This window comes from Leopardus geoffroyi, chromosome E2 (assembly GCF_018350155.1).
Source record: "Leopardus geoffroyi isolate Oge1 chromosome E2, O.geoffroyi_Oge1_pat1.0, whole genome shotgun sequence".
Taxonomy (NCBI): Eukaryota; Metazoa; Chordata; class Mammalia; order Carnivora; family Felidae; genus Leopardus; species Leopardus geoffroyi.
The window spans coordinates 17,194,840-17,220,365 of record NC_059335.1 but is presented as its reverse complement, the minus strand read 5'-3'; the positions used below and the strand labels follow the sequence as shown (position 1 = coordinate 17,220,365).

General features: G+C 38.2%; 1 protein-coding gene and 1 long non-coding RNA gene across 10 annotated transcripts in view; one reads left to right on the top strand and one right to left on the bottom strand.

Moving 5' to 3' along the window:
• The window catches only part of ZNF260 (zinc finger protein 260), a 75,439-nt gene that overhangs the window by 32,803 nt on the left and 17,110 nt on the right, over window positions 1–25,526 (top strand). For 5 of the 8 annotated variants that reach the window (XM_045441113.1, XM_045441109.1, XM_045441110.1 and 2 more), the window contains one exon: window positions 3,080–6,619. In XM_045441113.1, coding sequence (XP_045297069.1) covers window positions 3,080–4,494 — 1,415 coding nt within the window. In that variant the 3' untranslated portion in view covers window positions 4,495–6,619. Of the gene's footprint in view, window positions 1–3,079; window positions 6,620–25,040; window positions 25,155–25,526 lie in introns of those variants that run through there. The other 3 variants (XM_045441117.1, XM_045441115.1, XM_045441116.1) reach the window with 3 other exon arrangements.
• On the bottom strand, window positions 1,678–25,044 carry LOC123578314. Of its 2 annotated transcripts, none has more exons than XR_006702303.1 (3): window positions 24,896–25,044; window positions 7,046–7,141; window positions 1,678–1,719 (listed from the first exon to the last, which is right to left on the bottom strand). It is a non-coding gene; the product is annotated as an uncharacterized LOC123578314 (long non-coding RNA). The 2 variants fall into 2 exon arrangements; XR_006702302.1 differs by lacking the exon at window positions 1,678–1,719 and adding an exon at window positions 5,360–5,462.

Here is a 25,526-nt window from a genome sequence, read left to right as displayed (position 1 = left end):
TATTCTAAGGAATTTTAATATATGGGCTGTTTTAATTTCTCAATAACCTGATGACATGAATAGTACTTGTATTATTTTGCTAAGACAAAGAGTATTTAGGCAGCTATCCCAAGGTTATACAGCTAATTAGTGTCAAAAGCAGGTAAATCCTTACTTTTTGTGTGACTAACAACCTCCATAGGTTTTAATATGTAATATAGTTGACCCTTCAACAACAGAGGTTTGAACTATGTTGGTGTACTTCTGTGTGAACTTTTTGATGAAGGTAATACAATACTGTAAATGTATTTTCTCTTATGATTTTCTTAACATTTTCTTTATGAATACAGAATATAATACATATAATATATAAACTATGTGTTAGCTATTTGTTATTGGAAAGGCTTCCAGTCAATAGTAGGCTATTAGGGGCGCCTGGGTGGCGCAGTCGGTTAAGCGTCCGACTTCAGCCAGGTCATGATCTCGCGGTCCGTGAGTTCGAGCCCCGCGTCAGGCTCTGGGCTGATGGCTCAGAGCCTGGAGCCTGTTTCTGATTCTGTGTCTCCCTCTCTCTCTGCCCCTCTCCCGTTCATGCTCTGTCTCTCTCTGTCCCAAAAATAAATAAACGTTGAAAAAAAAAAATTTAAAATAGTAGGCTATTAATAGTTAAGTTTGGGAGGAGTCAAAGTTATATGAGGATTTTTGATTGTGCAGGGCACGGGGGCCCTAACCCTGGTTTCACCGGTCAACTGCATTTTCAATGTGATCATTCTCTGAAAATTTTTTTAATTTCAATTACATTTCCACATTTGGTGGAATTTTCTTTCTTTCATTTTTTAATGTTTCTTTATTTTAGAGAGAGAGCGTGCGTGAGCAGGGAAGGGGCAGAGAGAGAGGGAAACACAGAATCCAAAGCAGGCTGTGGGCTCTGAGCTGTCAGCATGGAGCCCGACACAGGGCTTGAACTCACAAACTGTGAGTTCGTGACCTGAGATGAAGTCAGACACTGAACCGGCTGAGCCACCCAGGTGCCCCATCGTTTCATTTCTAGGTAGAACTGCTTTTTGATTTACTGATACTGGCACTCATTTATGATTTTACTATCCTAATCCAATAATGACTGTATTATTATACCTTTGTTACATATAACATAATTCAGTCACAGAAAATTATTTCCACCCTGTATTATGTAATGTTTATCATTCACTTTGGATTTTCCTCAGGTTATCCTCTCATCTGATTGCCAGTCTCCAGCCAATGTCCAACAGATCCTCTGTTACAAAGTGCCTTCCACTCTTGCCCACCTGTACCACCTTTTCCACATCATTCTGTTAGCTTATTCCCCTTTTCAGAATTGTATAAGCCTTATATGGTATGATATATACCTACTATAGTATCAAAAATATTCTGATACTGCCGTGCAGAATATAACATCGTTGGTTCTGAGTACAGGAAAATGGAAAGGAATACCTGGGAAAGAGCATGAAGGAAAACATTTAAATATAGATTAGGATTTCTGTAGGATAGATAAGTGATAGTGAAAAAACTAATGAAGGGGCACCTGGGTGGCTCAGTCTATTAGGCATCCAACTTCAGCTCGGGTCATGATCTCACAGTTCATGAGTTTAAGCCCCATGTCGGGCTCTGCGCTGTCAATGCAGAGCTTAGAGCCTGTTTCGGATTCTGTGTCTTCCTCTTTCTCTCTCTGCCCTCCCTCCCTTGCTCGTGCTCTGTCTCTCTCTCTCTCTAAAATAAACGTTTAAAAATTTTAGGAAAAGCTAATGAAGAAAAGTAAATAAAATTCCTCATTTCTATTGACACATGAAGAATATCATCGTTCTGCATAGCAGGGAATTAACAGCAGTGATGGAGACAGTGCAAGTAGAGTCAATTAGAAAACATTCATAAACACTGTGTGTGTGTGTGTGTGTCTGTGTGTGTGTATAAATCACTACAGTACAATGTGAGGGTTAAAAGGCATGGAGACATACTAAAACTACTACATTATTTAAATGCTTGTTTATTTATTTTTGAGTGAGACAGCACAAGTTGGGGAGGAGCAGAGAGAGGGAAACACAAAATCCGAAGCAGGCTCCAGGCTCTGAGCTGTCAGCACAAAGCCCAACGTGGGGCCTGAACTCACAAGCTGTGAGATCATGACCTGAGCTGCAGTCAGATGTTTAATCAACTGAGCCACCCAGGTGCCCCATTACTTTGATGATCCACTGTATTACCCAGTGGATATTTGTAATATTTGTAATATTTCCTTTTTGTCTCATTTAGATTCCTTTCATCCAGTGATTTTATTTCCCTGTAATTTTCAATGTGTATGTCTTTGGGGTTTGTTATTAAGTGGCACGTAATGACTACATTTGTCCTTTTGGAATTTAAGGAATAAGGTTAAATAATGTAACAGAAAATTACTGAATATAGAATTGAAAAAAATGTGAAGGCAAGCAACCAGATATTAGAACAGAAACATAAATATGAACTTACAATCAGTATATCCTTTCTAAGGATATTAACTTTTAGACCCAGACAGTGAAATGTGGGTGGTGTATAAAGAATGCATTTCTTGAGAAATGAAATATCCTGTGGGTGTAAATTTGGTTTGCTGTAAGAGGTGAAAAAAAGATTATGTGAAAGGGGATAATGGATTAAAATGAGATCTTACAAGCACCTTGTTATCCACTAAAGTATTTGGATTCTATTGTTTAAAAAAACATACAAAATTATTAGTATGTATAGACGATCAAATCATGATCCACATCAGCATTATCTCTATATGATAACTAGTTCTACATCTATTGATATTGGTCAGTTTATCTGGACTTGTTTCCGAACATTAGTACTTGACAAGCTTACTAGATGATGATCAACACCTACATGTCAGACACTGACTTAATCTGTTTCCCTTACCACAAACCTCACAATCTTATATTATGCTTTCATCATTCTCTGATCTTTCTTAAAACTTCATTACAATACTTTAATCATTCACTTGCATTGTTTATATTTACAATTTTTCTCCTCTGCATTGTATAAATGTTTCATTTTTATACCACATGAAAAAAATTATTTCTTTTCCCCTCTCTTTCAGATTTGGAGTCCAAGTATGACACAAAGTATTTATTTAATGGAAAGGAAATTATTGAAAATAATGATTTTCAGTGGAAAGTAACAGAAGGTAAATTCATTGGTTTGGAGAGCTCTATTTTCAGAAATGACTGGCAAAGCAAAAGCAAGACTGAAGTACAAAGACCTGAAGTGGGATATTTCAGCCAAATAAAAATCAGCTCTGAAAAAGTGCCAAATTATAAACATCATAAATCTCTTATATCACATCAGAGAATTCATGAAAGCAAGAAACCCTATGAATATAAGGAATATGAAAAGGTCCTTAGCTGTGACTTAAGTTTTGATGAATGTGAGAGAATACATACTGGTGAGAAAACATATCAGTGTAATGCATATTGGAAAACCTTTGGAGATGACCCACATACCCTACAACTGAACATTCATACTGGTGTAAAACCTTGTAAATATATGGAATATAGGAATCTATTTAGTTTTTATGAAGACCTTAGTATACACCAGAAAATGCATGATGATAAGAAGTGCTATAAATGTAAGGAATTTAAAAGGACCATTAGAAGAGTTGAAGAAATAACTCCACTAAAAATAATTCATGATGGTGAGAAAGCCTATGAATGCACTTTCTGTGGGAAATCCTTTAGAGTGCATGCACAACTTGCTCGACACCAGAAAATCCATACTGATGAGAAACCTTACAAATGTATGGAATGTGGCAAGGACTTTAGATTCCATTCACAGCTAACTGAACATCAGAGAATTCATACTGGTGAGAAACCGTACAAATGTATACAATGTGAGAAGGTCTTTAGAATTAGTTCACAGCTTATTGAACATCAGCGAATTCATACAGGTGAGAAACCTTATGCATGTAAAGAATGTGGAAAAACCTTTGGGGTATGTAGAGAACTGGCTCGACATCAGAGAATTCATACTGGAAAGAAACCCTATGAATGCAAGGCATGTGGAAAAGTCTTTAGAAACAGTTCATCCCTGACTAGACATCAGAGAATTCATACTGGTGAGAAACCCTATAAATGTAAGGAATGTGGGAAAGCTTTTGGAGTAGGTAGTGAACTTACTCGACATCAGAGAATTCACAGTGGTCAGAAACCTTATGAATGTAAAGAGTGTGGAAAGTTCTTTAGACTTACGTCAGCACTTATTCAACATCAGAGGATTCACAGTGGTGAGAAACCTTATGAATGTAAGGTATGTGGGAAGGCTTTTAGACATAGTTCAGCCCTTACTGAACATCAGAGAATTCACACTGGAGAGAAACCTTATGAATGCAAAGCATGTGGGAAAGCCTTTAGACATAGTTCATCCTTTACAAAACATCAGAGAATTCATACTGGTAAGAAACCCTATGAATGTGAGAAATGCGGGAATGCCTTTAGTGTGGGTAAGCACCTTACGTGATATCAAAAAAATTATACTGGTAAGAAGTGTTTTGAATGAAAGACATGTACAAAAGTTTGGTTTCTGAGTTTCACTGGGAAAATTGATGCATTATAATAAGTAATCAAGGTGATTATGTTGCTCTTACTGCTTCCAGACTTTCTGGCCACTCTATTTAGTACAATCACTCAGTGGTGTATATACTTTGTTTTGTTAGATACTGCCAAATAGTTCTGTCAGTTAACCTTCTGAATATCCATTTAGGTAGGATGGTCCCTATTCATTTCTGATATATGTGGAAAATGTGTTTCATTAATTCTTAACTAGTTAAATTCACATGAATTTCTTTTCCAGGCATGTTTTGTTTACAATTACTTTTGGTGTTAGTGTTTCTGTTCTTTTGTCTATTCATTCATTGTTTTTGGCTTACTAATTTGTAATATTCTTCAAATAAATCTTTTGCATTCTAATTTTTTGTTTGTTTATATAGTGTAATTTTCTTCCTCCAGAGAGTTAAAACTTCCAGTCAGATACTATGTGGTCTTAAAGTCTTGTGTCTGTGCATGGTATTTGTGTAAATTTATGTTTCATTTTCTATTCTTACTTTAGTCGTAGATGTGTAATCTCCTTTCCATTGTCATTAAATGATTGATTTCTTTTAAAATTTCTGTTTTGACATGACAGACTTGCCTAAATTCCTACCACAATACAATTCCTTTAGAAAAGCCTTTCTTTTTACCTCTAGACAGTACCAATGAGGATCCAAAAGGGCACTTAAATATTTCATAAAATTTACTAAGCCAATCTTATCTGTCTCAGATTTATTAAAGGAGGGGAAAATCTACAACTATTGCAACGATTATAAACTTGGTAAACTCACCTTTAGAGGATTTAGAACTCTACTACTACCATGACTCCAACGGGGTTTGTGTATTTGTACTTTTTCTGTGTTGCCTTGCTGGGTTTTGGCAGCTTAACAATCAACAGAACTTTGATTTTATCAAGGAAAGGAAAAGTAAAAGAAGAAAGAAAGAAAATTAGTGACAGAGATTAAGTGTCCATCATCTCTTTTGTTAATCACAACAGTTGACTGGGTTATGCAAATAATGTTCATTATGAGCCACTGGTTATTAGATTTTTATAAGAATTTACCTATTGTTTTGATACATTTTTGTCACTATTATTCATTAGATTTTAATTTTTTTAATTGGTCTTCCCCAGAATTTCTGGACTCTTTAAAGTTTTGCATGACCAGCAGTAGTAATTAAGCCATTTTCTTATGAGATATATTGGGCTATTTTCTTTAAATATTTCTAATTAGTGTTTTACTTAAATGAGCAGTTTTAGGGGTGCCTGGGTGGCTTAGTTGGTTACATGTCCAACTCTTGATCTCAACTCAGGTCATGATCTCATGGTTCATGGGTTCAAGCCCCACGTCTGGCTCCTCGCTGAGAGTGCAAAGCCTACTTGGGTTTCTGTCTTTCCCTTTCTGCTGCTCCCCTGCTCTCTCTCTAAAAATAAATAAATAAACTTAAAAAAATCTCAACTTTATAGAAAAAAATAAATTAGCAGTTTTAAAAAATATATACTTGGTAGATATTTCATATGCTATAAAATAAGACAAGGAGTCCCTGTTGTTATTCTTATTAGGATATGTACTATTTCGTATCTTTAAAATATTTCAACTCTATTATAATCATTAATAGTTTGTTCTACTTACTGAGCTATTATGTGACCACACTGCTGATTTGCTCTTTCATCTCATTTTACTTGGTTATTCTGAGTTCCAATCAATACTGATTAGTTTCTCTCTTGTTGGTGTAATACTCCAGAACTACTTGCCAATATACTCCTTTGTGTATTTTTATTTTATTATTTTTTTTTTGCTAGCTTGAACAATTAAAACAATAAGCTATCTAATCCTTATGTATACACTTAAATAACCATGTATCTTGGCATTTACTTTTCAAAATCATTAAAAATAAAATTTAATAAATTCAACATATCCTTATTATGCCTCCCTTATTTGTATTACAGCTATATTTTGGTCACATTCCATTAATGTTTTTCTTTGAACTTTGTAATGAACTCCTGTTATTTCACAGACTGCTAGTACAATAAACCATAATGTAATTATTGCTATTAACTACTTTTTTGCTACTTCATTTTGATGCTCATTCCTTTCCATATTCATTTTTTCCTTTATCTTTTCCACATCTTCCCTAGCCTACTTAGAAACTTGTTTTCCCCCCTAATAAGAGAGAATGTTCCAGACCTATCTTGTTTATTGCTGCAGTGAACCATGAAATATAATAGAATCCTTTTTTAAATTATTAAATTAATTATTAAATGAATGAATAATTAACAATATTAATGAATAATAATTATTAAATGAATTATTAAATGAATGAGAGAAATAGGAAATCACTGTAATAACAGTAATAATCATATACAAAATTCATTGATGGATACTAAAATTTGAAGGTGAAAATGTAAAGAGAAACAGGCCATTAAAATTATACCAACGAATCCCAAATACATAATTAAAAGGAGAAAACATTCCATATATTACCTTAACCAAATGATCACCGGCAGTAAGACATCAGCACAAATACCACCCAAAGTGAGGCACTAATAAGAAGGGCACACCACATGAGTAGTATTGCCACTAAAAAGAAAAAAAAAAAAAAAAGAAAAAAAGCATAACCATAATGTAATCATGAGGAAACTGCAGACAAACACAATGAAGAACCTTCTACATAATAACTTACCCAATACTCCAGGAAACCATGACTTTTCAAGGTCATGAGTGGCAAGGAAAGACTGAAAAACTCAAAAGATTGGAGGAGACTAAGGAAATTTAGAACTAAATACAATGCAGGAATTTGATCTTTGAGACATTAGTGGAGAAAACCTGGTGAAATCAAAATAAAGCCTGTACTTTAATTGATAGTATTAGGCCAATGTTAATGTCCATTTTTGATCACTATACTATGATAATGCAATATATTAGTATTACGCAGACTGGGAGAAAGATGTATGGAAATTCTGTACTCTTGGAATTTTTCTGTAAGTCTAAAACTTAAAAAAAAAAAAAAATTGCTTCCAGGGATGCCTGGGTGGCTCAGTCAATTAAGTGCCCGACTTCAGCTCAGGTCATAATCTCGCGGTTCATGAGTTTGAGCCCCACATCGGACTCTGTGCTGACAGCTCAGAGCCTGGAGCCTGCTTCTGATTCTCTGTCTCCCTCTCGCTCTGCCCCTCCCCCATTCATGCTCTGTCCCTCAAAAAAAAAAAAAGTTAAAAAAAAAAACTTTATTTCTACAAAATAATGGTCATAAAGATGCTCAATAAGATCAGGAAATGATGCATGAACAGAGTGAGTGTTTCAACAAAGAGACAAAGTACAAAGTACCACACAGAAATCAGAAATGAAAAATACAATCACTGAATTAAAAAATACAACACAAGAGTTCAACAGCAGACTAATGAGGTGGAAGAAAGGATCAGTAAATTCAAACACAGGGCAGTGAAATTCATACAGTCTTGAAAAGAAAGCTAGAGTAGCAATATTTATAATAGACAAAATAGACTCTAAAACAAAGACTGTAACAACAGATAAAGGTTACTACACAACCATAAAGGGAACAATCCAAAAAGAAGATATAATAAATGTAAATATTTATGCATTCAACATGAAAGCACACACACACATAAAACAGCTAATAACAAACATAAAGGAAGTAACCTATAGTGATACAATAATAGTATGGAACTTTAACACCCCTCTTACATCAACAGACAGATCACCTAAACAAAAATCAACAAGGAAACAGTGTTTTTGAATGACACATTACACCAGATGGATCTAACAGATATATTCATAACATTCCATCTTAAAATAGCAAAATACACATTTTCTTTTTTTTTTTTTTAATTTTTTAAATGTTTTTATTTATTTTTGACAGAGACAGAGTACGAGTGGGGGAGAGGCAGAGAGAGAGGGAGACAGAATCTGAAGCAGGCCCAGGCTCTGAGCTGTCAGCACAGAGCCCGATGCAGGGCTAGAACTCATGAACCACAAGATCATGACCTGAGCTGAAGTCTGACGCTTAAACAACTGAGCCACCCAGGTGCCCCATACACATTCTTTTCAAGGGCATGTAGAACATTCTCTGGAATAGGTGACATGTTAGACCACAAAACAAATTGAAACAAATTCAAAAAGACTGAAGTCATGTCATGCATCATTTCTGACCACAATGCTCAGAAGCTAGAAATCAACCACAAGAAAAAATGCTGAAAGAAAGCAAACACATAGAGGCTAAATAACATGCTACTAAACAATGAATGGGTCAACCAAAAAATCAAAAAGGAAATCAAAATATACATAGAGACAAAAGAAAATGAAAAAGCAACAGTGCCAAAATCATTGGGATATAGCAAAACCTATGCTAAAAGGAAAGTTTAAAGAAACACAGGCGTATCACAAGAAGCAAGAAAAATCTCAAAGAACCTAACCATACACCTTGAGGAACTAGAAAAAGAATAAATAAACCAAAAGCCAGTAGAAAGAGTGAAAGAAATGATAAAGATTACAGCAGAAATAAATGAAATAGAAACTAAAAAAACCAATAGAACAGATTAATGAAACCAAGAGGGTTTCTTTGAAAAGATCAACAAAATAGATAAACCTTTAGCCAGGCTGGTCAAAAGAAAAAGAGGACTCAAACAAAATCAGAAATGAAGGGAGAAATAACAACCAATGCCACAGAAATACAAAAGAGTATAAGAGAATATTATGACTTATATGCCAGCAAATTGGACATCCTAGAAGAAATGGATAAATTCCTAGAAACATATAGCCTGCCAAAACTGAAGCAGGAAGAAACAGAAAATTTGAACAGACCAATTAACAGCAATGAAATTAAATCAGTAATCAAAAACTCCCGACAAACAAAAGTCCATGACCAGACAGGTACATAGGTAAATTCTACCAAACATTTAAAGAAGAATTAATACCTATACGTCTCAGACTATCCCCCCTCCCAAAAAAAAGAAGAAAAAAGAGACAGGAAAGCTTTCATATTTATTGTATGAGGCCAGCATTACCCTGATACCAAAGCCAGATAGACTACAAAAAAAAAAAAAAAAAAAAAGAGTACAGGCCAATATCTCTGATGAGCATAGATATAAAAATCCTCAATAATATACTAGCAAACTGAATCCAACAATACATTAAAAAAAATAATTCGCCACGAGGAAGTAAGATTTATTCGTGGGCTGCAAGGGTAGCTCAATATTCACAAATCAATCAATGTGATACATCACATCAATAAGAGAAAGGATAAAAACCATGTGATCATTTCAATAGACCTAGAAAAAGCACTTCACAAAGTACAACATCCATTCATGATAAAAACCTCAACAAAGTAGGTTTAGAGGAAATGCACCTCAAAACACAATAAAGGCCATATATGAAAAACTTACAGTTAGCATTATACTCAATGGTAAAGAACTGAGAGCTTTCCCCCCAAGATCAGGAATAAGACATGAATGTCCACTCTTACACTTTTATTCAAGATAATACTGGAAGTCCTAGTCACAACAATCAGACACCACAAAGAAATAAAAGCCATCCAATTTAGTTAAGGAAGAAGTAAAACTTTCACTATTTGCAGATGACATGATATACTATATAGGAAACTCTAAAGACTCTATCAAAAAACTACCAGAACTCACAAATGACTTCTGTAATGTCTCAGGATACAAAATTAATGCACAGAAATCCACTGTATTTCTATACACTAATAATGAGGTAGCAGAAAGAAATTAAGAAAACAATCTAATTTATAATTGCACCATAAATAAAATACCTAGGAACAGGGGTATCTGGGTGGCTCAGTCAGTTAAGCACCCAACTTCAGCTCAAGTCATGACCTCGAGGTTCACAAGTTCGAGCCCCACGTCGGCTCTGAGCTGTCAGAGCCTGGAGCCTGTTTCAGATTCTGTGTCTCCTTCTGTCTCTCCCCCTCCCCTGCTCGTTCTGTCTCTCTCTCAAAAATAAGTAAAACATTAAAAAATTAAAAAAAAAACACCTAGGAATAAATTAACTAGGGTAAAAGACCTATACTCTGAAAATTATAAATTTTTAATGTTTATTTATTTTTGAGAGAGAGAGAGAGAGAGAGAGACAGCATATGAGCAGGGGAGGGGCAGAGAGAGGGGGAGACACAGAATCCGAAGCAGGTTGCAGACTCTGAGCTGTTAGCACAGATCCTGACGTGGGGCTCAAACTCATGAACCATAAGATCATGACCTGAGCCAAAGTTAGATGCTTAACTGACTGAGCCACCCAGGTGCCCCAGTACTCTGAAAATTATAAAACACTGATGAAAGCAATTGAAGATGACACAAACAAATGGTAAGATATTCCATGCTCACAAGTTGGGAGAATAAATATTTCTTAAATGTCCATACTACAAAAGGCAATCTACAGATTTAATGCAATTCCTATCAAAATACCAACAGCATTTTTCACAGAACCAGAACAAATGATCCTAAAATTTGTATGAAACCACAGAAGATGTCAAATAACCAAATCCATCTTGAAAAAAAACAATGCTGGAGGCATTATACTTCCAGATCTCAAATTGTATTACAAAGCTACAGTAATCAAAACAGAATGGTTATTGGGGTGCCTGGCTGGCTCAGTCAGCAAAGCATGTGACTCTTGATCTTGGGATCTTGAGTTCAAGCCCCATGTTGGACGTAGAGCTTACTTTAAAAAACAAAACAAGGGGTGGGGCACCTGGGTGGCTCAGTTGGTTAAGCGTCCGACTTCAGCTCAGGTCATGATCTCGTGGTCCGTGAGTTTGAGCTCTGAGTCAGGCTCTGTGCCTGTTTCAGATTCTGTGTGTTTCAGATTCTGTGTCTCCCTCTCTCTCTGACCCTCCCCCATTCATGCTCTGTCTCTCTCTGTCTCAAAAATAAATAAACGTTAGAAAAAAAAAAAAAACTGGGGGCACCTGGGTGGCTCAGTCGATTAAGTGTCCGACTTCAGCTCAGGTCATGATCTCGCAGTTTGAGGGTTTGAGCCTCCCATCGTGCTCTGTGCTGACAGCTCAGAGCCTGGAGCCTCCTTCGGATTCTGTGTCTTCCTCTCTCTCTGCCCCTCCCCCACTCACACTCCGTCTCTCTCTCCTTCAAAAATAAACATTAAAAAAAATAAAAAAATAAAAAATACACAAAACAAGGGGTGCCTGGGTGGCTCAGTAGAGTTGGTTAAGCGTTCAACTTTGGCTCAGGTCATGATCTCATGGTTGTGAGTTTGAGCCCCATATCGGGCTCTGTGCTAACAGCTCAGAGCTTGGAGCCTGCTTCAAATTCTGTGTCTCCCTCTCTCTCTGTCCCTTCCTCACTCTCACTTTGTCTCTCTCTCAAAAATAAATAAACATCTAAATAAAAAAAAAAAGTGCCTGGTTGGCTCAGTTGGTTGAACATCTGACCCTTGATTTTGGCTCAGGTCATGATCTCCCAGTTCATGGGCTCAGAGAGCCTGCTTGGGATTCTCACTCTCTCCTCTCTGTCCATCCCCTGTTCGAGTGCTCTCTCTCTCTCTCAAAATAAACAAACATTAAAAGAAAAACAGACATGTGGAACAGACTAGAGAGTCCAAACATAAACTCATGCATATATAGTCAATTATTTTATGAAAAAGGAAGCAAAAATATACAGTAGGTATTGGGCCACAAGGAAAAGAATGAAACTGGGCACTAATAGCACACACAAAAATCAAGTCAAAATGGATTAAATAATTGAATATAAGACCTGAAACCATAAAACTCTGATAAGAAAACATAGAGACTAAGCTCATAGACCTCCTTCCTAGCGATTATTTTTTGGATTTAATACCTAAAGCAAAATTCAACAAGTGAGACCACACCTAACTAAAAAGTCAACAAAATGAAAGGTAACCTACAAAATGGGAGAAAATTATTATAATTTGCAAATAATGTATCTTATAACACCCCAAATATACAAAGAACTCATACAACTCAATAGAAAAAAAGATCCAATTACAAATTTAAGAGGATCTCTTGGGGCGCCTGGGTGGCTCGGTCAGTTAAATGTCCAACTTTGGCTCAAGTCATGATCTCATGGTTTGTTGGGTTCGAGTCCTGTGTCGGGCTCTCTGCTGACAGCTCAGAGTCTGGAGCCTGCTTCAGATTCTGTGTCTCCCTCTCTCTTTGCCCCTCCCCTGCTCATGCTCTGTCTCTCTCAAAAATAAATAAACATTAAAAAAAAAATTAAGAGGGTCTCAAAAGACATTTTTCCAAAGACATACAAATGCCATCCAGGAAGATGAAAAGGCACCTAATCATAATGGTAATGCAAATCAAGGCAAATGTAAACCACAATGAAATATCACCACATGTGCTAGAATAACTATTACCAAAAAGTCAAGAAATAGTAAATGTTGGTGAGGATGTGGAGAAAAGGGAATGCTCTTGCACTACTACTGGGAATGTAAACTGGTAAAAACACTATGGAAAATAGCAGTTTCCTCAAAGACTTAACAGAACCACCATATGATACAGCAATTCCAATTCTAGGTACTTATTGAAGGAAATTAAATCATAATCTTGAAAAGATATCTGCACCCCATGTTCACTGCAGCAGTATTTATAATAGCTAAGGCATGGAAACAATTGAAGTGTCCGTTAGTGGATTAATGGACACAAATTGAGTGTGCGTGGGGGGTGTGTATACATACATACAATAGAATATTACTTTGCCTTGAAAAAAAGGAAATTTTGCCATTTACAACAACATGGATGGACCTTGAGAACATTGTGCTAAGTGAAGTAAGTCAGAGAAAGGCAAGTACTGTATCATCCCACTTATATCTAGAATATAAAAAAGAAAAAACCTAAACTCATAGATACAGAGAACAGACTGGTGGTTGCCAGAGGTGGGGTGTAGAGAGTGGAGAAAATAGGAAGAGGTGGTCAAAAGGTACAAGCTCCTAGTTAAAAGGTAAGTCTTGGAAATGTACAGCAATTGAGTACAGTTAATAATACTGTATTATATATTTCAAAGCAGCTAAGAGAGTAGACCTTAAAAGATCTTGTATTCAAGAGGAAAAAAAAAAAGGAACAATGTGATGAAATGTTAAGTGCCCCTTTCCTGCTTATACCCTCTCAAAAATAACTAAGTCTTGGGGCGCCTGGGTGGCTCAGTCGGTTAAGCGGCCGACTTCGGCTCAGGTCATGATCTCACAGTCCGTGAGTTCGGGCCCCGCGTCAGGCTCTGTGCTGACAGCTCAGAGCCTGGAGCCTGCTTCAGATTCTGTGTCTCCCTCTCTCTCTGACCCTCCCTCGTTCATGCTCTGTCTCTCTCTGTCTCAAAAATAAATAAACATTAAAAAAAAATTTTTTTTTTAAATAACTAAGTCTTTAAAAAAAAAACCACAACCTTCTCTAGAAATTTCAAGGCCCATACATTTCCTGCCCTAAAACCCACATACTTTGCTAATAATATATAAACTGTTCCTAGGCTCAACAGGACAAAGGAGATTTGGGACCTATTGGGCTTCTCATTGGGTTGCCCTTCAATAAATCTTTCTCTGCTTCAAACCTGGTGACTCAGAAATGGGCTTACTGTGCATGGGGCAAATGAATCTGATTTCAGGCCTCAGCAACAATGGAATGCTGCCAGATTCATGAATCATTTCATAATGCCAACTGAATCTGTAAAGTTGACTCTGTTGAATCTTTTTAACAATAGCCTCAATTGATTAAATCACTGGCCTTTGGGAAATAATTCAACCTCCAGCACTTCTCCCCTCCACAGAAGTTGGGATGGAGGGTGAGGTGCTGAAAGTTCCAACCCTCTAATCACATGATCAGGGCCACTAGCAACCAGCCCCTGCTTTGGTTACTTAAGGGTTTCACGGTGTCGCTTCATAACATAACAAAAGACATCTCCATAGCTCTCTAAACTTAGTAAATTCTAAGGATGTTAGGAGCTCAGTGCCAGAATAGGCTATGAAGAACAAATAACATTTATTATAAATTAAAATATTACACTCACTAATGTTATAATTGAACTTTAAACAGCTTAAAGAATTTATACTTATCAAAATTAGCAATCAAGTTTAAATGCTCTAAAAAGATGATTATTGATATGTTATTCATTATGTGTAGAAATTTAGTAAAATAAACCTTAAAGAAAACATGAGTAACAGTATCTTTCACCCATATCAAAAGTCCTGTGAATGCTAAAGAACTCATACCCCGTTTGAAGAACACAGGATTAATATATTCTTTGGCACACAAGTTAGAGCTAACAAATGTAAAGTACTTTTAGACAGAGTAACACAAATGTAAGGCATTCTGTGCCTGTTTATTCTGTGCAACCAGAAAGTAAGTAACTGCTATTACTTATTAAGTACTACTTAACTATTCTTTCATCAAATATCTAATGAGTGCCAACCATGTGCTAGTTGTTGTAGTAAATACTGAAGACTTAACACACAATAAATCCCTTCTTTCATAAACCTCACAGTTACAATGGAAATTATTAAACACTAATACATATTTCATACATCTACAGGTAAATATTTTTTACCAAATAACTTTCCTATATGTACAACTTGAAACCCTCTATTTTCATTTAATATTGTGAAATTGTACAAAATTTCTGGATATGAGAGACTCCATTTTTGAGAGAAGCTCCAATTTTCCTTTCTAAAACAAATGGCTAATGATCTAATAAGCTTAAACTGGGCAAAAAGACCCTTGGTCTGGCCCAGAAGTGGCAACTGTCTTACAAGCAATTGTCGGTAAAGTCAACAGGACAATGGATATCCTGATCAATAAACTGCTGGCTATGGACTTTCTGAAGACAGAATAGTTAATTAATGCATAGGAGGATCAATTTCTTTTATTTTTTTAAGTTTATTCATTTATTTTGAGAGAGACAGAGCACGAGCAGGGGTAGGGGCAAAAAGATAGGGAGAATCCCAAGCAGGCTCCAGGCAGCCAGCACAGAGCCCAGTGTGGGCCTGGAACTTACAAAATAATGAAATCATTACCTGAGCCAAAATCAAGAATCAGATGCCCAACCAAATAAGCCATCCAGGTGCCGCAGGAACAATTTCATTTATTAACACCAAGACAACAGTTGGTCAATGTGTAATCACATTGGCTCAGCCTGTTAGTTCCAATTAACTTTTTTTGCCTTTTATCCAAGTCAGGTAAAAACCCCTTGCTTTCACCTCACAGGTGGGACACTTTTCTGGTTACTGGCAGAATCTGTGCTTCCCTAACTGTAATTCTTCAATTCCAAGAAAACACTCATTTGCCTCTCATTGTGGATCTTTATTTTCAGGTTGACAATATATGTTGCACGTTCACGTACCTTACCATTGTTACTAAACACATGGTTATAAATGGCTGCTCTTGAAGAAAAGTCAGAGCAAAGAGCACACAAACAAACAGCACAGAAACAGCAAACTGGAGAATGCTTGGGGCACAAGCTAGGGAGGTTAGTTGCTCATCTCGAAGAGTGTCCCAAAGCAGTAGCCACAGCATTCAAGGAGAGACCCTTCTGGGAACAAAGAAACTGTCAGGAGTCATTTCACTCCCTCGCCCCTCATCATAAGCACAGGGCCACCTGCAGGAACCAGAACAACATTCACACTCTCTACCTCAGTTGCTTATACAAAGCCCAGCGCCCCACCATGAAGTCCAGAAGAACAGCCCTTCTCAGTCAACTTGACTCTGTCCCAGCACAGTGATTCCCCCTCTCCCAGAAGACCCTTGCTAACACCACAGCTCCTGACTTGGGAGTTTTATGAGGCCTAGGTTCAGTGGCAGTGGTGACAGGTATCATTTCACAAGCAGACCAGAGCACACCTAGTTAAAAAGTATCACATTCAGGTGAGGAACCAATCATTGCCCACAACAGGCAAAAAGAGTCTCTGCAGATGACTGGCCTGAAGGATACAGTAGCTAGGACACAACAGCAGAACTCATGGAGCACACACTGCAAATACTCCTAAGAAGCACCAGGCCCTGGGGAACAAGGGACACTACACTGCAGGGCACTACAGACCCCTTCTTCATAATGCCACTGCAGTCAAAGAAGATATAGCTAACCTTCCTAACACAGAGAAACAGGCACAGAGACTTAGACAAAATGAGAAGACACAGGAATTTGTCCCAAATGAAGGAACATGACAAGGGCACAGAACCAACAAGGCCACAGCTGGAGTTCTAAACAAAACAGATATAAGTAACATGCCTGCTGAAGAATTTAGAGCAATGATCATAAGGATAATCACTGGAATTGACAAAAGAGTAGAGGACATCAGTGAAACAATTAACCCGGGTATAAGAAATACCACACCAGAGATAAAGGGCTCAATAAACAAATGAGTAACATTCTTAATGGAATGAAAAACATGCTGTCAGAAGCAGAGGAACAAATTAATGACCTAGAAAACAGAGTAATGAAAACTAATCAAGCTGAACAAAAGAGGGAAAAAAGAATTATGCAAACTAAGAATACACTTAGGGGACACAGTGACTCCATCAGGTGTAATAACATTCCTATTATAGGAGTCGCAGAAGAGAGAGAAAAGGGGGAAGAAAATTTATTTGAAGAAACAATGCCCACAAACTTATGGTCAACTAATCTTTGACAAAGCAGGAAAGAATATCCAATGGAATAAAGACAGTCTCTTCAGCAAGTGGTGCTGGGAAAACTGGACAGCGACATGCTGTTCAGAATGAACCAGGGCCACTTTCTTATACCATACACAAAAATAAACTCAAAATGGATGAAAGACCTAAATGTAAGACAGGAAGCCATCAAAATCCCCAAGGAGAAAGCAGGCAAAAACCTCTTTGATCTTGCCTGCAGAAACTTCTTACTCAACACATCTCCGGAGGCAAGGGAAACAAAAGCAAAAATGAACTCCTGGGACCTCATCAAAATAAAAAGCTTCTGCACAGCGAAGGAAACAATCAGCAAAACTAAAAGGCAACCGACAGAATGGGAGAAGATATTTGCAAATGACATATCAGATAAAGGGTTAGTATCCAAAATCTATAACAAACTTATCAAACTCAACACCCAAAACACAAATAATCCAGTGAAGAAATGGGCAAAAGACATGAATAGACACTTCTCCAAGGAAGACATCCAGATGGCCAACCGACACATGAAAAAATGCTCAACATCACTCATCATCAGGGAAATACAAATCAAAACCACAATGAAATACCACCTTACACCTGTCAGAATGGCTAACATTAACAACTCAGGCAAAAACAGATGTTGGCGAGGATGTGGACAAAGAGGATCTCTTTTGCACTGTTGGTGGGAATGCAAGCTGGTGCAGCCACTCTGGAAAACAGTATGGAGGTTCCTCAAAAAACTAAAAATAGAACTACCCTACGGCCCAGCAATTGCACTACTAGGCATTTATCCATGGGATATAGGTGTGATGTTTTGAAGGGACACATGCACCCCAATGTTTATAGCAGCACTATCAACAATAGCCAAAGTATGGAAAGAGCCCAAATGTCCATCGATGGATGACTGGATAAAGAAGATGTGGTATATATATACAATGGAGTATTACTCGGCAATCAAAAAGAAAGAAATCTTGCCACTTGCAACTATATGGATGGAACTGGAGGGTATTATGCTAAGTGAAATTAGTTAGAGAAAGATAAATATCATATGACCTCACTCATATGAGGACTTTAAGAGACAAAACAGATGAACATAAGGGAAAGGAAACAAAAATAATATTAAAACAGGGAGAGGGACAAAACATAAGAGACTCTTTTTTTTTTTTTTTCAACGTTTATTTATTTTTGGGACAGAGAGAGACAGAGCATGAATGGGGGAGGGGCAGAGAGAGAGGGAGACACAGAATCGGAAACAGGCTCCAGGCTCCGAGCCATCAGCCCAGAGCCCGACGCGGGGCTCGAACTCCCGGACTGCGAGATCGTGACCTGGCTGAAGTCGGACGCTCAACCGACTGCGCCACCCAGGCGCCCCAGATAAGAGACTCTTAAATATGGAAAACAAACTGAGGGTTACTGGAGGGGTTGGGGGAGGGGGGAGGTGGGCTAAATGGGTAAGGGCATTAAGGAATCTACTCCTGAAATCATTGTTTCACTGTATGCTAACTAATTTGGATGTAAATTTAAAAAAATTAAAATTAAAAGAAAAAAAAAAAAAAGAAACGATGATTAAAAACTTCCCTAATCTGGGGAAGGAAACAGATATCCAGATCCAGGATGCAAAGAGAACCCCCAACAAAATCAACAAAGGCAGATCCACACTAAGGCATGTTATAATCATATTGGCAAAATACAGTGGTAAAAAAATATATTAAAAGCAGCAAGGGGCGCCTGGGTGGCGCAGTCGGTTAAGCGTCCGACTTCAGCCAGGTCACGATCTCGCGGTCTGTGAGTTCGAGCCCCGCGTCGGGCTCTGGGCTGATGGCTCGGAGCCTGGAGCCTGTTTCCGATTCTGTGTCTCCCTCTCTCTCTGCGCCTCCCCATTCATGCTCTGTCTCTCTCTGTCCCAAAAATAAATGAATGTTGAAAAAAATAAATAAATAAAAAAATAAAATAAAAATAAAAAAATAAAAGCAGCAAGAGAAAAGAAGACAGCTACATACAGAGGAAATCCCATAAGGCTATCAGCGGAGTTTTCAGCAGAAACTTGCAAAGCCAGAAAGGAGTGGCATGATATATTCGAAGGCTGAATGGGGAAAATGTGCAACCAAGAATACTCTATCCATCAAGCCAATCATTCAGAATAGAAGAAGAGAGTTTCCCAAACAAAAACTAAAGGAATTCATGACCACTAAACAAGCTCTGTAAGAAATATTAAAGGGTACTCTTTGAGTGGAAAGGAAAGACTAAAAATGACAGTATGAAGGTAGAGAACACAAAGGCATTAAAAATGAGTATTTCTGTGAAAAATCAGTCAAGAATCTCACACATACACCAAAAAGGAAGTACAATGTGATACCATATACCTAAAACATGGGGAGGACAAGAGTAAAGAATAGGTTCAAACTTAAATGACCATTAACTTAATATAGATTGCTATATGCAGAAGATGTTATGTACATACCTAATGGAAACCAGAAATCAAAAGCCACTAATAGATATGCAAAGAAAAAGAGAAATACAAATATACCACTAAAGTAAACCAGCAAATGGTGAAAGAGTAAAAGACAAGAAAGAATCAGAGAAAATCTTTAGAAACAACTACAAGTTAAAAAAAAAAAAAAAAAGGCAATAAACACATATCAAGAGTTACTTTAAATGTAAATAGAGTAAATATTCCAATCAAAAGATAGAGGGTGACAGAAGGGATAAAAACAAAACAAAACAAAAACAAGCCCCCTCTATATGCTGCCTATAAGAGACTAATTTTAGACCTAAAGATACCTGCAGTTTGAAAGTGAGGGAATGGAGAAACATTTATCATCTCAAAAGATCTCAAAAGAAAGCTGGAGTAGCGATATTTAGATCAGACAAAATAGACTTTAAAACAAAGAGGATAACAAGAGACAAAGAAGGACACTATATAACAATAAAGGAAATGATGCAACAAGATGATATAAATCATAAATACTTACAGACCCAACATGCAAGCACCCAAACACATAAAGCAGTTCATAAACACATGGAAAGAAATCTACAATACAATAATGGCAGGAACGTTAACATCCCACTTACATCAATGGAAAGATCATCCAAACAAAAAGTCAACAAGGACTTTGAATGACACACTGGACCAAATAGATGTATCAGATACATTCAGAACATTCCACCCTAAAACATCAGAATACACATTCTTTTCAAGTGCACATGGAACATTCTCCAGAATATGTCACATATTAGGCCAAAAAACAAACCTCAACGAATTCCAAAAGACTGAAGTCATATCATGCATCTTTTCTAACTACAACACTGTGAAACTAAAGTGAACCACAAGAAAAAATCTGGAAAGACCATAAGTACACAGAGGATAAATAACATGCTACTAAATAATGATAGGTTAATCGGAAATAAAAGAAGAAATAAAAAAGTACATGAAAATGAAAACAAAACAGTTCAAAATTTTTGGGATGCAGCAAAACCAGTTCTAAGAGTTCTAAGACAAGTTTATAGCAATACAGGCCTATCTCAAGAAGCAAGAAAAATCTCAACCTAACCGTACAACTAAAGGAGCTAGAAAAAGAATAATAAACAAAACCTAAAATCAGCAGAAGGAAGGAAATAATAAAGATCAGAGCAGAAGTACATAATACAGAAAATTAAACAGTAGAACAGATCAATGAAACCAGGAGCCAGTTCCTTGAAATATCAATAAAATTGATAAACATCTACCCAGACTTATCAAAAAAAAGAGAAAGGACCCTAAATAAATACAAATAAGAGAGGAGAAATAACAACAAATGGCACAAAAATACAAGAGAATATTATGAAAAAATATATGCCAACAAATTGGACAACCTAGAAGTAATGGATAAATTCCTAGAAACATATAACCTACCAAAACTGAAGCAGGAAGAAAATTTGAACAGACCAATTATCAGCAATGAAATTGAATCAGTAATAAAAAAACTCCAAAATAAACAAAAGTCCAGGACCAGATGACTTCACAGGCCAATTTTACCTAACGTTTAAAGAAGAATTAATGCCTATTCTTCTCAAACTATTCCAAAAATCAGAAGAGGAGGGAAAACTTCCAAATTCATTCCATGAGGCCATCAATACCCTGATACCAAAAGCAAATAAAGACACCACAAAGAGAACTACAGGCCAGTATCTCTGATGACCATAGATGGAAAAATTCGCAATAAAATACTAGCAAACAGAATCCAATCATACATTAAAAAAAATCATTCACCATAATGAAGTGAGATTTATTCCTGGGTTGTAAGTGTGATTATATATTTGCAAATCAATCGACGTGATAGAGCACATCAATAAGAGAAAAGATAAGAACCATATGACCATTTCAGGATGCCTGGGTGGCTTGGTTGATTGAGTGTCTGACTTTGGCTCAGGTCAAGATCTTGCAGTTTGAGAGTTCGAGGCCCACACCAGGCTTACTGCTGTCAGCACCAAGACCACTTTGGATCCTCTGCTCCCCTCTCTCTCTGCCCCCTCCCCCGCCCACACACACAGACACACACACAGACACACAGACACACACACACACACGCGCGCGCACACACATGCCCGTGCGGTCTCTCTCTCAGAAATAAACTTTAAAAAATAAAAAGAACTATATGATCATTTAAATAAATGCAGAAAAAGCACTTAACAAACTACAACATCCACTCTTGATAAAAACTCTCACCAAGGGCACCTGGGTAGCTCAGTCAGTTAAGCATCCATCTTTGGCTCAGGTTATGATCTCTAAGTCTGAGTTCGAGCCCTGCGTCGGGCTCTGTGCTGACAGCTCAGAGCCTGGAGTCTGCTTCGGATTCTGTGTCTCCCTCTCTCTCTGCCCCTCCCCCGCTTATGCTCTGTCTCTCAAAAATAAATAAACATTAAAAAATAAAAAAAAAAAAAACTCACCAAAGCAGAGAGAACATACCTCAACATAATAAAGGCCATATATGAAAAACTCACAGCTAACATCATCCTGAGTAGGGAAAAACTGAGAGCCTTTCCCCTAAGGTTACGAACAAGACAAGGTTTTTCACTCTCACCACTGTTACTCAACATTAATACTGGAGGTCCTAGCCACAGCAATCAGACAACAAGAAAAAATAAAAGGCATCCAAATCAGGAAAAAGTACAACTTTCAGTATTTACAGATGACATGATACAATATTTAGAATACCCAAATACTCCACCAAAAAACTGCTAAAACTGATAAACACATTCAGTAAAGTGGCAGGGTACAAAATCAATCTACAGAAATAGGCTGCATTTCTTTTTTTTTTAATTTTTTTTTTAACGTTTATTTATTTTTGGGACAGAGAGAGAGCATGAACAGGTGAGGGGCAGAGAGAGAGGGAGACACAGAATCGGAAGCAGGCCCCAGGCTCTGAGCCATCAGCCCAGAGCCTGACACGGGGCTCGAACTCACGGACCGCGAGATCGTGACCTGAGCTGAAGTCGGACACTTAACCAACTGAGCCACCCAGGCGCCCCATGAAATAGGCTGCATTTCTACACACCAATAATGAAGCAGCAGAAAGAGAATATAACAAACCCATTTACAATTACACCAAAAATAATAAGATACCTAGGAATAAATCTAACCAAAGAGGTGAAAGACCTGTACTCCGAAAACTTACAGTTTTATAAACACTGTTTTATAAAAGTGTTATAAACACTGATGAAACAAATTGACAACAAAAGAAATGGAAAGACATTCCATGCTCATGGACTAGAAGAGCAAATATTGTTGAAATGTCTATACTAGTTAAAGCAATCTACACATTTAATGCAATCCCTATCAAGATACCAACTCAGGTGGGGTGCCTGAGTGACTCAGTCAGTTAAGCATCCAACTCTTGATTTTGGCTCAGGTCATGATCTCACAGCTTATGAATTCAAGCCCCACACCAGGCTCTGTGCTGCCAGCACAGAGCCTGTTTGGGATTCTCTCTCTCCCTCTCTCTGCCCCTCCCTCGCTCTCTCATGTTCTCTCAAAATAAATAAATAAACATTAAAAAAATACCAACAGTTGTTTACAGAACTAGAACAAACAATTCTAAAGTTTGTATGGAACCACAAAAGACCCTGAATGGCCAAAGCAATCTTGAAAGGAAAAGCGAAGCTGGAGGCATCATAATTCCTGACATCAAATTCCATTACAAAGCTGCAGGAATCAAAACAGTATGGTACTGGCACAAAAACAAATACATAGATCAATAGAACAGAATAGAAAATCCAGAAATGAATCCACAACTGAATGGTCAATTAATCTTTGGAATATCCAATGGGAAAAAGACAGTCTCTTTAGCAAATGATGTTGGGAAAACTGGACAGCAACTTGCAAAAGAATGAAAGTGGACCCCTTTCATACAGCATACACAAAAATAAATTCAAAATGGATTAAAGACCTAAATGTGAGACCTGAAACCATAAAAATCCTAGGAAAGAGCACAGGCAGTAATTTCTCTGACATTTGCTGTAGCAATTTTTTTCTAGATAAGTCCCCTGAGTTAAGGGAAACAAAAGCAAAAATAAAGCATTTCAGAAATAAAGAGAAAATACCAAGGCACCTTTAACATAACTTTTCATTATCACAACCAGTATTTCCTCTTCCAATGGAGAGCTCTCTCGAAGACGAATCAAGATGGGAAAGGATATTAACAGACCATTCTTGGGGCCCAGATGACAAGGTCAACTGGCTCCATTTGCTCCTCCACATCAGAGCTTGCAAATCAATCTCAGGGTCAGAGAGAAGAGTCAGGGTCTTTACTGTCAAGGCTCACAGCCGTCTTGTACTCCCACACATGATTATGTGTGACACAGTCACCAACACAAATCTCCCCAAATTCATACAGTCTCACACCCACCACTAGACACAAAGTAACACCTTCAATCACAAACACCTTCCCGACCCTGCCCACAGTCATAATACCCACGGGAGCTCATTCACAAAGCTCTCTACCCTTGTACACAAAGTGGTATACAAGGTCACACAGTCACAACCGCATACTCACTACGGGGACACACAGTCACAGGTAACCCGTATCCATATACAGTATTACACACAGTAACACATTAACAGTCACACCACGGGGACTCACAGTGGTATAATGAGCTAATCCTCTCCGGCACACACGGTATCACACATATTCACAATCACACATACACATATCACTGGGACAGTGGCGAAATTTCACAACTGCCCCTCCTCAGCCCCTTCTGCCCGAATAGACTTAATACTCAGGTCTCCCTCCCGACGCCGGGGGCTCTGGGCTTTGTCCAACCTCGGCCTTCTCTGAAACGTGTTAGTCGCCCGGCCGAACCCCTAAGAGACCACCACAAGCTAGCGTCCAAACACAACTCAGCTCAAAGCTGCCAGCCGCGCTGAGGGAAGGAACGGCGAACGCGGTGCCTCCTGGGAAATGTAGTTAAGCGCCACACTCGCGACGGAGAAGATGGCGCCCGGCTCGAACCCGGCCAAAGAAATCCCCGCCCCTACCCACCCTGAGGCATGAATTGCGGCCCAGTGTTTCGGCGCTCCAGGGTTAGGTAGCCTTGCCCCTTGGCTCCTACTTGGAGTAAGCCCGGCATGCCTCAACTGAGTTTATTGTAACCCAAGGCACACCACTGCCCTCTCCCAAAGGTAAAGTTAACACAGGTCGAGTATTAAACTGAGTCCTAAGACTCGGTCTACTTACACTCCTCCCCTCACCAGGGGGACACTCCCACAAACTCTGGCGCAGAAAAGAAAGCGCGAAAAAGCTGACTCGAACCACCGAAACTTATGGGAAATGTAGTCCGCAGTCAGAAAAGTAGAGGACCGGCCAATACCGACAGATTCTGTCCGGTATTGAGCCGGGGCTTGACGGAGCCCAGGAGACCTCTGGGAGTGTTAAACCAGCCAAGGAGTGCGCAGGCGCAGACTTTCTGGCTCGCCATGGTCGTCTTTGTCTGCCGGTGAGTTTGGTTTTGGCTTCGCAAAGCGCAGATCTGGGAGTGGGACCTGGGTTTCTGGGCTCAGAATCTGGTCAGGGAGGCTGTAGGGGAGGATTCTTGGAGATTGCGACATGGCTGGAGAGGCTAAAGGGGAGGAATCGCCTTCTATGACGTGCATTGTTCAAAGCCTATGTGGATGGGGGCAGGGGTACTGGGGAAAACTGGGGCGGGACCGCGGCGGGGTGGGGGTGGGGGTATGACGGAATGTATGAGATTGTTGTAGAGGTACCACTTGTGTGAGAACTCTGTGGTTCCAAGTGTGTGAGAATGGATGGCATTGTGAGCTTTATGGGGTAGTAACCTCAACCTCACTTTTCTCGTTTCTAAAATAAC